Below are 18,059 nucleotides of genomic sequence, written 5' to 3' on the forward strand. Positions count from 1 at the left end.
GCACCTGCTCTGCCCTCGGGCCCTCCTGGTCACAGGTTGCTCCCCAAACCTCAAGGGCTGTATCCTTAGTCACGTCTGCCTTGTCTTGTTTGCCACGTAACGTAGAGTCTTCATAGGTTCCAGGGACCAGGGCGTGGACATCTTTGGGGGTCGTGGTGTGGCCTGTCACAGTGGGAGAAAAGCCAGTAGTGCTGCGGTGAGGAGGGTTTCTGTGGGGCCCTGCGGGGACCGTGCGGAGCACAGCTCCCAGCTATGTCCGCAGGGGCCGGGAAGACAGGACGTTCGCGGCTCCCCTCCCACCCTGGCAGAGTCTGTCCTGGAGGTGTCCTGGCCCCCAGCAAGCCGGGCACACTCCTCCTGTGGCCAGAGAAGCCCCGAAACGTCAGCAAGGTGCTCCGTGTCCGAAGCCGTGGGCACGTGCAGCAGCTGGCCATGGACGTGCAGGTGACCTCCAGAGGGGCCGAGGGTCTGTGGGCACAGCACCGACATGCCCTCGTAAGCACCTGTTCTTTGCTGGGCCTTGAACTGGCCGCTCAGGAGCTCAAGCCCGGATGGGGAGACACACAGGTGGAGAGAAAGCAGTGGACCGGTGCAGGTGCCGGGGTGGGGGGGGCCTCGCCTTGGCAGGGACCCCGACCAGCCTCACGAAGGAGGAGCCCTGCCTCACGCGGCAAAGTCCCTTCCAGCCCCGCGTCTGGTGCTTGTGTAGGAAGCGAGAGCTGCAGTGTCCCCTGGGTCACACCGACTCCAGCATCCCCCGGCCCCGCCCTGAGTCCTCTGACTGGTCACGACAGCAGCTGGCAAATGCCCTGCTCTCGGGTTGCGAGGACTGAACTCGCTGTGACTCTCTGTGCCTCTGGTAGACGATTCAGATCAGGCACACGGGGCACACGGGAGCACACCGGGCACACGGGGCACACGGGGCACAGGGAGCACACGGGAGCACACTGGGCACATGGGAACACACGGGAGCACACTGGGCACAGGGAGCACATGGGAGCACACTGGGCACAGGGAGCACACAGGGCACACGGGACACACGGGACACATGGGGCACACGGGGCACAGGGAGCACACGGGAGCACACTGGGCACACGGGAGCACACGGGAGCACACTGGGCACACGGGGCACACGGGACACATGGGAGCACACTGGGCACACGGGAGCACACGGGAGCACACGGGGCACACAGGGCACACGGGACACATGGGGCACACGGGGCACATGGGAGCACACGGGGCACACGGGGCACAGGGAGCACACGGGGCACACGGGACACATGGGGCACACGGGGCACATGGGAGCACACGGGGCACACTGGGCACAGGGAGCACACGGGGCACATGGGAGCACACTGGGCACACGGGAGCACACGGGAGCACACGGGGCACATGGGAGCACACTGGGCACACGGGGCACACGGGACACATGGGGCACACGGGGCACATGGGAGCACACGGGGCACAGGGAGCACACGGGGCACACGGGGCACATGGGAGCACACTGGGCACAGGGAGCACACGGGGCACATGGGAGCACACGGGGCACAGGGAGCACACGGGGCACATGGGAGCACACTGGGCACAGGGAGCACACGGGAGCACACTGGGCACACGGGAGCACACGGGAGCACACTGGGCACAGGGAGCACACGGGAGCACACTGGGCACACGGGAGCACACGGGAGCACACTGGGCACACGGGAGCACACGGGAGCACACTGGGCACACGGGAGCACACTGGGCACAGGGAGCACACGGGGCACACGGGAGCACACGGGGCACACGGGAGCACACGGGGGCACACAGGGGCACACGGGAGCACACTGGGCACAGGGAGCACACGGGGCACACGGGAGCACACGGGAGCACACTGGGCACAGGGAGCACACGGGAGCACACTGGGCACACGGGAGCACACTGGGCACAGGGAGCACACGGGAGCACACTGGGCACACGGGAGCACACGGGGCACAGGGAGCACACGGGGCACACGGGAGCACACGGGGCACACGGGAGCACACTGGGCACACGGGGGCACACGGGAGCACACTGGGCACAGGGAGCACACGGGGCACAGGGAGCACACGGGAGCACACTGGGCACACGGGAGCACACTGGGCACACGGGAGCACACTGGGCACAGGGAGCACACGGGAGCACACTGGGCACACGGGAGCACACGGGGCACAGGGAGCACACGGGGCACACGGGGGCACACGGGAGCACACTGGGCACACGGGAGCACACTGGGCACAGGGAGCACACGGGGCACAGGGAGCACACTGGGCACACAGGAGCACACAGGGCACACGGGACACAGGGAGCACACGGAGCACAGGGAGCACACGGGAGCACACGGGGCACAGGGAGCACACGGAGCACAGGGAGCACACGGGAGCACACGGGGCACACGGGGCACAGGGAGCACACGGAGCACAGGGAGCACACGGGAGCACACGGGGCACAGGGAGCACACGGGGCACAGGGAGCACACGGGGCACAGGGAGCACACTGGGCACACAGGAGCACACAGGGCACACGGGACACACGGGACACACGGGGCACACGGGGCACAGGGAGCACACGGGAGCACACTGGGCACACGGGAGCACACGGGGCACACGGGACACATGGGAGCACACTGGGCACACTGGGCACACGGGAGCACACTGGGCACACGGGGCACACGGGACACATGGGAGCACACGGGGCACATGGGAGCACACGGGGCACACGGGAGCACACGGGAGCACACTGGGCACACGGGGCACATGGGACACATGGGGCACACGGGGCACATGGGAGCACACGGGGCACACGGGGCACAGGGAGCACACGGGACACATGGGAGCACACTGGGCACAGGGAGCACACGGGGCACACGGGAGCACACGGGGCACACGGGAGCACACGGGAGCACACGGGGCACATGGGAGCACACTGGGCACAGGGAGCACACGGGAGCACACTGGGCACACGGGAGCACACGGGAGCACACTGGGCACAGGGAGCACACGGGAGCACACTGGGCACACGGGAGCACACGGGAGCACACTGGGCACAGGGAGCACACGGGGCACACGGGAGCACACGGGAGCACACTGGGCACACGGGGGCACACGGGAGCACACGGGGCACAGGGAGCACACGGGGCACACGGGAGCACACGGGAGCACACTGGGCACAGGGAGCACACGGGAGCACACTGGGCACACGGGAGCACACTGGGCACAGGGAGCACACGGGAGCACACTGGGCACACGGGAGCACACGGGGCACAGGGAGCACACGGGGCACACGGGAGCACACTGGGCACACGGGAGCACACTGGGCACAGGGAGCACACGGGAGCACACGGGGCACACGGGAGCACACGGGGCACAGGGAGCACACGGGGCACACGGGAGCACACTGGGCACACGGGGGCACACGGGAGCACACTGGGCACAGGGAGCACACGGGGCACAGGGAGCACACGGGAGCACACTGGGCACACGGGAGCACACTGGGCACACGGGAGCACACGGGAGCACACTGGGCACACGGGAGCACACGGGGCACAGGGAGCACACGGGGCACACGGGGGCACACGGGAGCACACTGGGCACAGGGAGCACACTGGGCACAGGGAGCACACTGGGCACACGGGAGCACACTGGGCACAGGGAGCACACGGGGGCACACGGGAGCACACCGGGGCACACGGGAGCACACCGGGGCACAGGGAGCACACCGGGGCACACGGGAGCACACGGGGCACACGGGAGCACGCGGGGCACAGGGAGCACACAGGGGCACACGGGGCACACAGGGGCACACGGGGCACATGGGAGCACACGGGGCACAGGGAGCACACCGGGCACATGGGAGCACACGGGAGCACACTGGGCACAGGGAGCACACGGGGGCACACGGGAGCACACGGGGGCACACGGGGCACATGGGAGCACACGGGGCACATGGGAGCACACGGGGGCACACTGGGCACAGGGAGCACACGGGAGCACACGGGCGCACACTGGGCACAGGGAGCACACGGGGGCACACGGGAGCACACTGGGCACACGGGAGCACACTGGGCACAGGGAGCACACTGGGCACAGGGAGCACACTGGGCACACGGGAGCACACTGGGCACACGGGGCACAGGGAGCACACGGAGCACAGGGAGCACACGGGAGCACACGGGGCACAGGGAGCACACGGGGCACAGGGAGCACACTGGGCACACAGGAGCACACTGGGCACACGGGACACACGGGGCACAGGGAGCACACGGGACACATGGGAGCACACTGGGCACAGGGAGCACACGGGGCACACGGGAGCACACGGGGCACACGGGAGCACACGGGAGCACACGGGGCACATGGGAGCACACTGGGCACACGGGGCACACGGGACACATGGGGCACACGGGGCACATGGGAGCACACGGGGCACATGGGAGCACACGGGGCACAGGGAGCACACGGGGCACACGGGGCACATGGGAGCACACGGGGCACAGGGAGCACACGGGGCACATGGGAGCACACGGGGCACAGGGAGCACACGGGGCACATGGGAGCACACTGGGCACAGGGAGCACACGGGAGCACACTGGGCACACGGGAGCACACGGGAGCACACTGGGCACAGGGAGCACACGGGGCACACGGGAGCACACTGGGCACACGGGGGCACACGGGAGCACACTGGGCACAGGGAGCACACGGGGCACACGGGAGCACACGGGAGCACACTGGGCACAGGGAGTACACGGGAGCACACTGGGCACACGGGAGCACACTGGGCACAGGGAGCACACGGGAGCACACTGGGCACACGGGAGCACACGGGGCACAGGGAGCACACGGGGCACACGGGAGCACACGGGGCACACGGGAGCACACTGGGCACACGGGAGCACACTGGGCACAGGGAGCACACGGGAGCACACGGGGCACACGGGAGCACACGGGGCACAGGGAGCACACGGGGCACACGGGAGCACACTGGGCACACGGGGGCACACGGGAGCACACTGGGCACAGGGAGCACACGGGGCACAGGGAGCACACGGGAGCACACTGGGCACACGGGAGCACACTGGGCACACGGGAGCACACGGGAGCACACTGGGCACACGGGAGCACACGGGGCACAGGGAGCACACGGGGCACACGGGGGCACACGGGAGCACACTGGGCACAGGGAGCACACTGGGCACAGGGAGCACACTGGGCACACGGGAGCACACTGGGCACAGGGAGCACACGGGGGCACACGGGAGCACACCGGGGCACACGGGAGCACACCGGGGCACAGGGAGCACACAGGGGCACACGGGAGCACACGGGGCACACGGGAGCACACGGGGCACAGGGAGCACACAGGGGCACACGGGGCACACAGGGGCACACGGGGCACATGGGAGCACACGGGGCACAGGGAGCACACCGGGCACATGGGAGCACACGGGAGCACACTGGGCACAGGGAGCACACGGGGGCACACGGGAGCACACGGGGGCACACGGGGCACATGGGAGCACACGGGGCACATGGGAGCACACGGGGGCACACTGGGCACAGGGAGCACACGGGAGCACACGGGCGCACACTGGGCACAGGGAGCACACGGGGGCACACGGGAGCACACTGGGCACACGGGAGCACACTGGGCACAGGGAGCACACTGGGCACAGGGAGCACACTGGGCACACGGGAGCACACTGGGCACACGGGGCACAGGGAGCACACGGAGCACAGGGAGCACACGGGAGCACATGGGGCACAGGGAGCACACGGGGCACAGGGAGCACACGGGGCACAGGGAGCACACAGGGCACAGGGAGCACACTGGGCACACAGGAGCACACTGGGCACACGGGACACAGGGAGCACACGGAGCACAGGGAGCACACGGGAGCACATGGGGCACAGGGAGCACACGGGGCACAGGGAGCACACAGGAGCACACTGGGCACACGGGAGCACACTGGGCACACAGGAGCACTCGGGGCACACGGGAGCACACTGGGTTTTCCCGCTGAGCTTCCAGACTCCTCCCACAGCTTCAGACTCCTCAAAGGCGGAGCCCGGGCATCTGAATTTTTAACCCTCGCCTTCCCTACCCAGGGATGGCTATGGACGTGGTCCGAGGGCTTCCCTCCGAGCCAGGTGCTCCCAGAGCAGGGCCTCAGCAGCCACCTCGCCCGCCCTGGTTCATGGAAGAAGAAAGCGAAGCCCCCGTCCCATGTGACTCAGGGGCTGGTGCCCGGCTGCGCATGCCCTGCCCCCCCCCATCGCCGTGAACTCACCGGCGGTTTCCGGTGAGACTCGGCCTCCTTGAGGGTGTGGGAGGCTATCGCAGAGCGCTGACCTCAGCTGTGTCGGTCGCGTGAGTTCCTTGTTCAGCATCTATCCGCTCGCCGGCTCAAAGCAGAGCTCCGTGAGGGCAGGGACTGCGAGTCTCTTACTCACACCTGTGTCTCAAACCCAGCACAGTCCCTGGCAGGCCAGAGACACTTTAATGAATGAATGAGTGGATGGAGGGATGATGGGGTCTTGTAGGATGAATAGGAGTTCGCTTGGCAAAGACAAAGAAGAGGGGAAAGGCAGTACTGCAGACAGCATGAAGCAAAGCAAGGTGACATTGTTGTGCCTCTGGGTATACCACTTGCATGGCTGCCTATGGATGCTAAAGGTGACTTTTGCCTTCAGGTCTACAAATTCAGCCGCTTTCAGAGAATCTGCCCTAAAAGATTGAAAGAAGCGGGGGCAATGGTGGGAACATGGTGGCTGGATTTGAATGTTCCTGACTGCCGAGGGCCAGAGGAGAGTCACCTGAATGTGAAGTATCCAAAGAGGGAGGTGGGAGCTCCCGGGGTCAGCGACCCGCCTCTGCCCCAGCTCCAGTCGCTGCATCCGAGGAAGCTTCTGATTTGACAAGGGAGGGGCCGGAGCGCCCCTGAAATTTAAAATCGGGGATGGGTGGCTGGCAGGCCTTGGTCCTTTTAGGGGACTATTCTTCCCTTGGGGGTAAGATTGCTTTCTCAGGAGAAGACGCCACTTTCTGCTCAGCCTCTTTGCAGCTTCATGTCCTCAGGGCGGCCCCGCCTGCGGGCTTCTCCCCTTCGCTTTTCTACTCTGTCCTGCCAGTGTCACTCTGAAGCCACTCTGGAGATCACGTGAACAATGTAGTGCAGGATTCCGCACACGGCCAAGTATCAGACAAGGGGTGTGCGCTTCTGTGATGAGCCAGCCTGCTGGTGGGGCCTCGCGCTGTGGCTGCAGCGTGTGTGGCCCTGGTGAGCTGTGCCACTGGCCAGGCCGTCTCGGGCTGCGAGGGCTCGAGGACGCCTCACGACCGCCAGTTGCCTCGACTCAGCAGGCAGGTCTGTGCTGGGCCTGCCGGCCCCGCCGTCGAGCCGTGTTGCCTTTGTCCTTCCGCAGGATGCTGTCGCAGCAGAAGCACTTCCTGGCCCGGTTCCCTGTGCACCAGCAGATGCGCCTGGACGCCCAGAAGCAGCAGGCGAGAGCTATGGACCTTCTGGAAGCCCAGCTCGAGACCCAGCTGCAGGTACCAGTTACAGAAACGGGGCTCTGAGAGGCAGTGGCTTAAAGAGGAGTGGAGATGGCAAAAGGCCGACCCTGTGCCAGGGGTCAGCCACGGGGCCATGTGAGAGGACAGCCCGCGCCTTACCCTGTAATAGTGCACTGGCCTCGCCGTGGGGCCGTGGGCTCCTGGAAGGCAGGCGGGGCTGTGTCACGCCCCTGAGCGGCTGCAGCGCCCCTCACAAGCCGATCAGCCCACCCTCCCCTGGGTGCACATCGCCACCAGGGAGCTCCTGGGGTCAGGCTAACGTCTGCGTCACACAGGCAGTGCTGGGGTCACTGAGGTTTGCACTGTATCTGAAACATACAGGATGCTCAGCTCTCTTTGGTATCAAGTGGACATTTCGTCACAGAAAAATCTCCTTAGTGTGAGATTATAGAGTCCAGCAATAAGGCAAAGTGGCCGCCTTTATATAAAGCACTAAAATATTCCAGAATGGAAGCACTTAACGGCATGTCCCCACCAGGCAGTAGTAACGGTGACAGTAAGAATGACAGCAATGGGCCATGCGGTGGCTCACGCCTGTAATCCTGGCGCTCTGGGAGGCCAGGTGGGAGGATCGCTTGAGCTCAGGAGTTCGAGACCAGCCTGAGCAAGAGCAAGACCCTGTCTCTACTAAAATAGGAAAAGTAGCCCGGCATGGTGGCGCATGCCTGTAGTCCCAACTCCTCGGGAGGCTGAGGCAGGAGGATCGCTTGAGCCCAGGAGTTTGAGGTTGCTGTGAGCTAGGCTGACGCCACGGCACTCTAGCCTGGGCAACAAAGCGAGACTCTGTCTCAAAAAAAAAAAAAAAAAAAAGACAGCAATGTTTGTTGATGCTTATTTATTGAGGGTCTGTTATAGACGGTCGCTGAGCTGAGAACTTTACACACCATCTAATGTCATCCGCCAGCACCTGAGGAGGTGGTCACTGTTATAGTCCCAGTTACAGATGGGAAAACTGAGGCTTGCAGAGGTTAGGTTGCCATCCAGGGCCACACAGTTAAGTCACGGGACACAGGTCTGCCTGGTTGAACTCCGGCAGGTGAGAGCCCAGACTCTGGAGGCGGCAGAAGTGGGCTGGATCCTGTTCTGCTGCGGCTGCTGCCGCCATGGCGGGCCACCGGGGCCATCTCTCCCCAGTGCCCTCACCTGTACAGCGGGGTCGGAGGCATGAGGTCGACAGTTGTCTGGCAGGAGCTGGCAAGCGGCAACTCCCTTCCCCCAGCTGCCTCCGCCCTGCTCCTCAGTCTCTGGGAGGCGTCTTAGAAAATTCTCCTCCACGTCGGCGGCAGGGTCCTGCCAGCCTCAAGGGTGTCAACCGCATTCTGCGGAGAGGGACTTGGAGAGGCGGAGGGAGGCAGGGGAGGCCCCACCGATCTCTCTGTTTGCATTCCAGGAAGCCGAGCAGAACTTCATCTCTGAGCTGGCGGCCCTGGCCCGAGTGCCCCTTGCTGAGAGCAAACTGTTCCCCAGTAAGCGCGGGCTGCCGGGTGAGTCGCAGACGGCGCTGCGGCAGAGCAGGAGGCGCTGGGGCTGCGAAATACGGGTCTAGTCCCACCTCCACCATTAACTAGCTGTGTGGCCCCAGGCTTGGCACCCAACCTCCCTGAGCCTCCAGCGCTTGGCTGTAAATGATCAGGCTCGGGTAGGACACACCACCGGCCGCTTGCTCTCTGGCTGTTGGTGATTCTGGTTCCTGGGTCTGCCGCTCCCCAGCCGCGTCTCTTCTCTGACTCTGTTTCCCCATCTGTGAAGTGGGGATGGTAAGCTCTCCTCCCCCGCCTGCCAGCAGCAACTCCAGTGATGTCCCAGGATGCTGTGACCTGGCGAGGGGAGAGTGACTGCGACGGTGGTGCAGAGACACAAGGCCGTTGCAGTAGAGGCCACCGTCCTGGGGCTGTTTCCAGCTTCTTACTGCTTTGCTAAGTCGTAGAGTCGGTGGGGTGGAGCGGGAGGAAGCACAGCGCGAGCCCGGCAGACCTGACTTCAGATCCCAGCTCTAGCTCCGATCAGCGCCGCTGGCTTTCGGGGCCTCAGTTTCCCTATCAGTGAAACGGGAGTAATAGCCTAGGGTGCTGAGCACCCATGTGGCGGTGCTCAGCGGGTGCTCAGAAACGGCAGGCCGGTTGCATTGAGGCGAGAGAAGTTGTCATTTGTCTAAAGTCACAGAATGCCTGGGATCATGTGTCTTCTACAGAGAAGCCCCTGAGGACCAAAAGGAGGAAGCCCCTGCTCAGGGAGAGGGCCGACCCCGGGGTGCCCAATGATGAGGACCCTGCCTCCGGGGACCACACCTCGGGATCGCTCAGGTACGACGGGGTCCCCAGCTTTTTGCCTGTGGGTGAGGACGGTGCGGGCACCGTGTGCCTGACCCCTGGGCAGGGAACCCGCCCTCCTCTCGGAGGCGTTGCTGCGAAAGCCGGAGACACGAGCCATGCGGCGCCGTGATTTGAGAACAGCAGACCCTGCTGTCACGGGAAGTGCTGGTCTGACCGTCCCTGCCACTCTTGGGGTCCCATTTGGCCGGGCAGGCTGTGACCTACCTCCATGCCCCATCAGGGTCCGGCCTGAACAGCTGGACAGTGCCCTCTGTCACCAGGGCTGGCCACTGGGTACACAGCTTCAGGATTTGCAGTAGGGTGGATCTGTCCCGGGGCACCTCAGTCATGGCACTGAATCGTCCCCCACCCGACAACGGAAACTGGGGTTTTTTTGTTTTGTTTTGTTTTGTTTTGTTTTCTTAACAATGCATGTCATAGTGAAAACTGCTTTGATCACCAGTGATGCCTTTTCATTTAGTCCAGCCGGGTGAGTTGTGCATGGGGCAGGCAGGAACCAGAGTCCTAACCGCCGCATTTCCTCCCTGTTTTAAGCTGCAAAAGGCTGAGTCAGCAGGAAAGTGACGCTGGTGACAGGGAGAGCTCAAAGAAGATGCTCCAGAGAGGGATCAATGTGTAGTTTCAGACCAGTGCGGGGGACGGAACCTGAAGCCCCGGCCCTGGGTGCGCTGTGGACGCCGCCTCCCGTCCCGCAGCCTGAGAGACGCGAGGAGGGAGGGCGCGTGGGTTCCCCCTCGGCCTCACAGCCCCGACGTGACGGGGATGAGCCCGGATGCTGAAAGGCACGGATGAGGACGGCAGGCCCCGTGGCCTGAGAACAGCGGGAGCCCGGCATCAGACACGCGTGTCTGCGAGTTTGCGTGTCGTTTGGCTTTGAGCACCGGCTCGAGTCCTCACGGATCTCACTCTTCTGCAGAGGTTCCCCCTTCCCTGGCTCTCCTGGTTCCCTGTACCCCAGCCCCCGCCCTGGGTCCTGATGCCACCGAGCCTGCCTTCCCTGAGCGTAGGTGGTCTCACTAGAGCCCCGGGCCCTCTGTCCCCAGCCTGTCCGCGAATAGCAGGGAGGGGCTCCCGCGGTGCTGGTGTTTTCTCATCTGAGGCCTTTGTCGCTGCCACCTCCCGCGCCCCTCCCCTCCCTCCCATGTGCCCTGGCCGTTGGCGGCGCAGCGTCTCCTCGGGACCAATTCCCGGCTTTGTATTTTCCTGCTCGTTGGTGTAGCTGGCAGCTGAGGCCTGATCACCGTGGGGGTGTCTGGTTCTCAGGCCCAGTGGCCCTGCGAGGGACTCCCTGGCCCGGAGGCCTGTCCTGACCCACCTGGGGGCTGAGGACGCACGGATACATAATGGTTCTGCAGCAGTGTCGTCTCTGGGAGGCACTCAGAGTACGTGGAAGGGAGCCCTTGCCCAGCCCACGGTGACACCGGTGGGGGTGAGTCCTTCGACTGGGCAGCAGCCCCTCCCTGGGGAGTGATGTCCCTGGGGGCACCTGCTTCTCCTGATGGATGATGAGAACATCCAGAAGCTTCCAGACAGCCACACATAAACCACAGCCAGGAGGGGCCTTCCCCACCTGGAGAGAAAATTGCTCTTTTCATTGAAATCAGGGATTCTCAACTCCAGCACTGTGGACGTTTGGGGCGCGGTAATTCTCTGTCCTGTGCACTACAGGACGTTTAGCAGCATCCTGGCCTCCACCCACGAGATGCCAGTAGCATCCGCCACCGGCCATGACAACCAAAAATGTCTCCAGCCGTTGCCCAGTGTCCCTCGGGGTCGTCACCTGCTGATCAGAGTCAAAGTCTGCCCTGCTCAAGTCCAGGATGTGACAGCTGATATGTCCACTACTTCCCAGAACATAATGGGCCCCGTGGCTTTTCTGGGCCATTTGTGATTTTTCATCTCTTAAGACCTAAATCAGACCCTGTCAGTGGAGAAAGAGAGGCTCCTTCCTGGAAAACTAACCGAAAGCCACCACCAGGGCGTCCTTCCTGACGGGCGGAGGTGCCATTTCCAAAGTCAACCAACAGCTCCCTCTTGTGGCTCAATAAAATATTTCCTTTGTGGAGTCTTGTAAATAGCTGTGTCTTCCTTGGTGCCATAGTCTCAGAACCTGCTCTGCATAGAAATCACCTGTATTTTGTCACATGGGTGCTCCGTGCAGAGGCCCTCTGAGGCAGGTGGCTCCTGTGACGGGGATGCCCGATTTGATAAATGCAGACCCGCTGGCAGCACGGGGATTCGCCCGTCACCCTGACACTAGATCTCTGGAAGCATCCATTTAAAGATGCCAAGGCCCGACCCAAACCCCGCCCCTCGGAGAGGTCCCCTGGCGGCTCCCCACTCCACAGTCCCGCAGCGGGACTCCCTGGCTGCTGCAGGGATCATCATTTTGCTTGTAGGTGTGGCTTCCTTGGCCCAGGGGAATATGTCACCTGCTATGGGACCCTGCCCCAACCTCGCCGCCCGGCACAGAGCTCCGTGATGAGGCCTGTGGACTGCGTGTGTTCATCACATGCCAACCCACGCCTGCCACTCCCCGCGGAGCGCAGTGGAGACTCCATGTGGAGCCGCCTCCCTGACGGAAGTGAGCCGTGGTGATGGGGAGGACACTGGATGCTGGACCGTGCACCCAGGCACAGGCTCGGGGACACCCTGACGCGGATGAGGGCTTGAAGGACGGAGGGGCTGAGCCATGAAGATCAGTGACGGGGACCCAGGACACATCTCACACAGCTTCCCCCGCTTCAGTCACCATCCCCGGTTCTTATTATGGGCTGTTACGGTGATGGCAGAGGTGGAATTGGAAGGGGCCGCGAGAGCTGATACAGCGAGATGAATTAGGGAATAAATTCCTTTATGGAAATGGCACCCTCCGACCTGAGCTCGAGACCCCGCACTCCCCCAGGACTCTCCCGTCTTATCCAACATTCCTCCGACGCCCCGGGCAGGGCGCGCTGATCTCTGCTCCCGCCCCGCTAACCTGCTCACCACGTTGTCTCCAGCACAGATGTGACCGATGGCCGTGGGTGGCGTTCCCTGGCTTTGTGGTGAGAAAGCAAACTCTTCCATGGACCGGGAGGCCCAGTGGGGCCTGGCCTGAGCTCACCCCCAGCCCGGCCGGTGTCCCTTCCCTTTACTCTGCACCCGGCCTGTGTCCTTCACGTCCTGCCCGCCTCGGGTCCTTGCCCGTGATGTGCACCCCTGCACCCCCAGCCCTCTGCCCTGTTGGCTCCGAGCCGCCCTCCACACTGACTCAGGACTCACATCTTCAGAAAGCCCCCCTGCCCTGGCCCCTTAGACTCAGTGCCGCGTGCTTTGCTGCAGGGACGGGCGGGCTGGGCTGCGGGGATACGTAACATTCCTTTATTTCTTGTCCAAGCCAGGACCATACACAGACATGTACAGTGGGACCCAGAGAAACATGGCCCACAAAGCCCGACTAACCCTCACCCAGCTCCCCCAAACGCCCCAGGCCTCCCCAGTGTCACCTGCTCTGCAGGGACATCAGAGGAAAAGGGAACAGTGGTCATAACCGATTGCAGCTAGAACCCCTGACACAGTGTCGCGCACGGTGCAGAACCATCCCGGTGAACAGCCGTGGCCAAGCACACCCTGGGGCTTTGCGGGGTCTGCACGGGAGCCCCAGCTCTGCTGAGCTCAGAGTGAGGCAGCTGCGGGCGCAGGGCAGGCGCCCCTCTGAAGGATCCCTGGAAATGAACTCACAAAAGGCAGATCCAGAGCAGAAAAAGGCATAAAATTCACTTAATTTGCATAGCACGGGGGAGCCGGGTGTGACGACCCATAAACGAGGTCCCGATGCTGCTGTGCCTTCTTCCTGGGGAGGGTGGGGGTGAGCCGGCCAGGAGGGGAACGGCTCTCGGGAAACTGAACCTTCCCAGCGGTTTGGGATGAAGTTCACCCGGACCCCACGTGGTGTCTCAGGTTCAGCCTCCCCCCCGTGATGTGAGTTTCAGTCTCTGCTTAGTGGAATTGCGGGGAAGGAATGGGAGGCAACTGCGTTCCTCTCAGGGGGTCCGGTTTCCAGATGGACACAGGAGCTTCGGGGAACAGCCCCTCCTGTGCCTCGGGAGGGACGGGGCAAGAGACAGGAGGGCCTCGGTGGGGCCGGCGCGGCCGCGCACGTACTTTGGGTCTTGTTCTCTAGTCGCCAGCACAGCCTCGGACGCGAAGTGTTTCCTGAGGCCAGCCTTCTCCTCGTGAAAGGAGGGGGCTCCTTCTTCCCAGACTGACCCCTCCCTGGAGAAAAATGAGAGAGAGGGGTGCTGGGGGTCCCCCACACTTCTCCCCCAGAGAGCGGAAACCCCGCCTCTGCGGAGACAGGCGTGGTGGGACGCAGCATTCTCTATTCTGCCCCGAGGGCACTTGGCAGTGTGCAGTGGGGTGACAATCTGATTAGTGTCGGACTTTTCCCCGGGACGCACGCCCATCGCACTGTCCCCGGCCAGCCAAGTGACGTCCAGTGTGTGACAGGCGGTCACCGTCACGCGGGGGGAGGAATGGGGGAGGCGGGAGGCTGTGTAATACTCTTCCTCCTGGGGTCTATAGAGTGGGCTGCGTTCAGAATTCCCCAGGCGCACGTTAAAAACATTCTCAGGCCTCTCTCGGAAATCCTGAGTTAGCAGCTTGGGCAGGAGACCCGGGAATCCATCTCTCCCCCACTGGGCCCCCACTGTCCCATCCCGATGCAGCTCCCGCCCTCCCCAGTGGCCTGTGATCCGGTGGCTGTACTTTGTCTGTGGTTGGCTGCTTGTCCACCTTCTTCTGAGTGTGGTGGCCGCAATAAGCACCTCTCAGGTCCCCGGCGGCAAGGAGTGAAGATGACCGGCCTCCCCAGCTGCTGCGCTCCGGGCCCTTCCCTGCATGGGCGTGGAGGTGGCCCCTGCCCTGCCCAGCCGGCCGCCAGGGACAGGATCCCGAGGCAGGCCTGCGCCTGTGGGACGGGGCTCTGCTGAGGGACACGGGGCACTGTGCTTACTCTGCTGAAACCGTCCTGGGGCATCGGAGGCCGGCCGCCGCCCTCCTTCCTGGCGCTCAGATCTGCATCCCAACCTGCCCGCTGTCTCAGCCCCCCGGCGCCCTCCCCGCCTCCCCTCACAGGCATTTCCCCCAGTACATGTCCTGCTCACGTCTAGCCCTGCCTAGTGACCGAGCCTCGGAGGACCTGAGCTAAGGCACCGCCCCCCAGGCTTGCAGCCCTTCAGCCTCCTACGAACTCTGGGCCCTGGCAGTTCTAGAGCCCTGACCCTGCCCGTGTCCTCATTCTCTGGCGGCCACGCGGCTGCCTCCCTCCCAGAGGTGAGCAGAGGCAGGCGAATTTCGGGGAGAGTGGGGGCCTCGGGAGGGATCCCCTGCACTGGGCTCTCGCCCACATGGCTACACTCCCACGTTAAGCTGGGAGAATGACGGCTCTTCGAGAGGGCGGGTGAATGCTGGGAAGCGGAGCGCCCCTGTTTGCTGTGAAAGGGGAACCACGAGGTTGCGGGCATCGCGCTGACCTCCAAATACGGTAGGCTGGACAAAGGCAGGTGGAGGTTACAGTGGCCTTCTTGCTCCAGGGTTGGGGGCTCTGCTCACTGCAAACTGCCTGCCCCTCCACAACCCAGGCATCAACGGGATCCCCAGCTACACATGGGAATTTCACTGCTCCCTGGTAGGGAAAGACTTTGCGCTCCACAACCAGGAACAATGAATAGGCTGCCTGAGGGTTTTGATGGAATTTCCAGAACATCCCCAGTGGGCCCTGGAGACCTGGCACAGCCATGCCGTGATTTTCCTCCTGGGAACAGGGCCACCAGCAAGTGAGTAAGAGCTTTGCTCCGGAGCCAGGTGGGCCCAGGCCCCAGTACCTTCCTGCAGGCCTCCGCAGGTCTGCACCAAGTGGAAAACAGAAACTTCAGTTTGCTAAGAGTCCCTTTTGTTTAGGAATCCCTTTTTTGTACCTTTCACTCCATAATTGGAAAGAAACTTTAGGCAGATGACACCGTAAATGCGCATCACCAAGCCCACGCTTTCTGCGCTGGAAGGAGAACAGAGAGGGTCCTTGTGCACTTCTGCAGCAGAGGGCTCAGCTGTGTCTTAGAGAGTTGGCAGCAGGCTAAGGGCAGAGACCCTCTCGTGCACTATGTCCAAGGTGGCCAAACCAACCCTGTGGTCCAGAACATGTCATGGAAGTGCAGGTGGCATCTGAAAATGGTTTGGGCTTTACAGGGATGGAAGAAAAGTGAATGCAAAGGTCTTGCCCATCATGTCTCACTTGGTAAGAGTCAGTATGCAGCCCGGTGCAGAGAGGAACGAGGTGATGCAGGGGGGCCAGAACCAGCCCCTCCTGGGACATCAGAGCCAACCGTTACGTTGCGTGGACTCCACGCTCACTGACTTCATGTTGAAAGCTTGAAGCTGGCTGAGATCAGCTTGTTGTCCAGTGTGGGAGTATTGAAAGGTGGGGCCTTTAAGAAGTGATTGGGCCCGCTGCCTTCATGAATAATCTTTTCATGGATGAACGGGTTAATGGATGAATGGGTCATCATGGGAGAGGGACTGGTGGCTTTTTAAGAAGATGAAGAGAGACCTAAGCTAGCACACTCAGCCCCCACACAGCGTGATGGCCTGTGCCACCTCGGGACTCTGCGGAGTCCCCACCAGCAGGAAAGCTCTTGCCAGGTGCACGTCCTCAATCTTGGACTGAGCCTCCATACTGTAAGAAATACATTCTTTTCCTTATGAGTTGCCCGTCTCAGGATTCAGTTGTAGCCCTGCAAAATGGACTAAGACAGAAAATTGGTACCAGAAGTGGGGTCCATAGAAATCAGCAAACACTACAAACCAGGGCTTTATAACCTACCTACCCTCAAGCCAGTATTCAACCTTTATTTAGCAGCACACCCTTGGACCACTGCACGGGGAGGCCCGCATGTTTACGATCACCTGGTTTACAACACCGGCCCCCCGTTGCAATTTACTGGGGGAAAGGGTGGTCTTTCCATAAATGGTGCTGGGTCAACTGGATGTCACATGGGAAAAGAGCCTTCAGCCCTGCCTTGCCTTGCACATAAAGATCACTGTGAGGTGGCTCACAGAGCTAAGCGCGAAAGACAAAACTTCTAGGAGAAAACTTAGAGACTACTGTGGTAGGGAGAATAATGCCCCCACCACCGTGTCCGCATCCTGATCCCTGGAGCCGTATGTCATGTTCCGTGGCTAGGGGTAACCAAGGATGCTGGTGAATGGATGAGAGAATGAATAGCCTCCCCCTAAAGCTTTCTGGGAAAAGCTCCCTCCTCCCAAGATCTCAAGAGATGGAAGAAAAACATGTGCCTTAAAAGGAAGGTTGCAGCCTGGCCTCCAGGAGCTAAGATGTGTCTGTCTGACCAGGACCCCGTCCCCTCTGACTATGCCTCTCGGAGGTCCTGGGGCACCTGCAGGTGGACGCGGGCTCCAGATGATGCTGGCTGTGGCCTGGGAGTCAGGCAAAGGTCCCATCGGACTGAGAGAGCACGCCGGAGCTGCCCGGCCTCCACTTCACCCCCACGGGACTCGGGTAGGGAGGCAGAGAGTGGGGGGAGGGGGGCAGGGGAGGAGGCGTACCTTACTCTTCTGGAAGTTTCCTGTGCTGCCCTTTAGAAGTCCAAATGGGCCAAGGCTGAACATCAAAAATCCTTTCCATCCGTTCTAGATCTTTCTCAGTGTTTAGCTGTGTTTCGAGGACGTCTGTAACTGTCTCTCAGCCAGCACATCTCTGGACCTTAACCAAGGTGTCCTCGCCAGGCTGAAGGGCAGAGGAGGGGAACACACTAAAACCTTCAAGGAGATGTAGGACCAGACCACCCAAAGCCATCTGCCTCAAATGACAACAGCTCATTGCCAGGAGCGAGGGTCTCTGGACTTTGAGGAAAACTGCCTGGATCTGGGCTTCAAAGCCTGGTTCTGCCACTTCCTGTGTGATCTTAGACAAGATTGACCTCTCTGTGACTCAGTTTCTTCATCTGTAAAGTGGGGTTAATAGCAGTCCCTAGCTCATAGAGCACCTGGCATATACCAAGTGGTGTGCAGATACCAGCCTGTGTCACCAACACCACCATCATCATCACTGCCACTACCAGCGGCTGACGGAAG

General features: G+C 62.3%; 1 protein-coding gene across 2 annotated transcripts in view; it reads left to right on the plus strand.

Annotated features, from left to right (window-relative positions):
- Positions 1–11,934, plus strand: part of EVC (EvC ciliary complex subunit 1) — an 84,083-nt gene extending 72,149 nt beyond the window's left edge. Inside the window, exons 18-21 of one of the 2 annotated variants that reach the window (XM_069496570.1) lie at positions 7,443–7,569; positions 8,984–9,077; positions 9,785–9,896; positions 10,461–11,934. In XM_069496570.1, coding sequence (XP_069352671.1) covers positions 7,443–7,569; positions 8,984–9,077; positions 9,785–9,896; positions 10,461–10,545 — 418 coding nt within the window. In that variant the 3' untranslated portion in view covers positions 10,546–11,934. Of the gene's footprint in view, positions 1–6,710; positions 7,570–8,983; positions 9,078–9,784; positions 9,897–10,460 lie in introns of those variants that run through there. The other variant, XM_069496572.1, reaches the window with a different exon arrangement.
- The last annotated feature ends 6,125 nt before the right edge of the window (positions 11,935–18,059 follow it).

Source organism: Eulemur rufifrons, chromosome 20 (genome assembly GCF_041146395.1).
Source record: "Eulemur rufifrons isolate Redbay chromosome 20, OSU_ERuf_1, whole genome shotgun sequence".
In the NCBI taxonomy this organism is placed as follows: domain Eukaryota; kingdom Metazoa; phylum Chordata; class Mammalia; order Primates; family Lemuridae; genus Eulemur; species Eulemur rufifrons.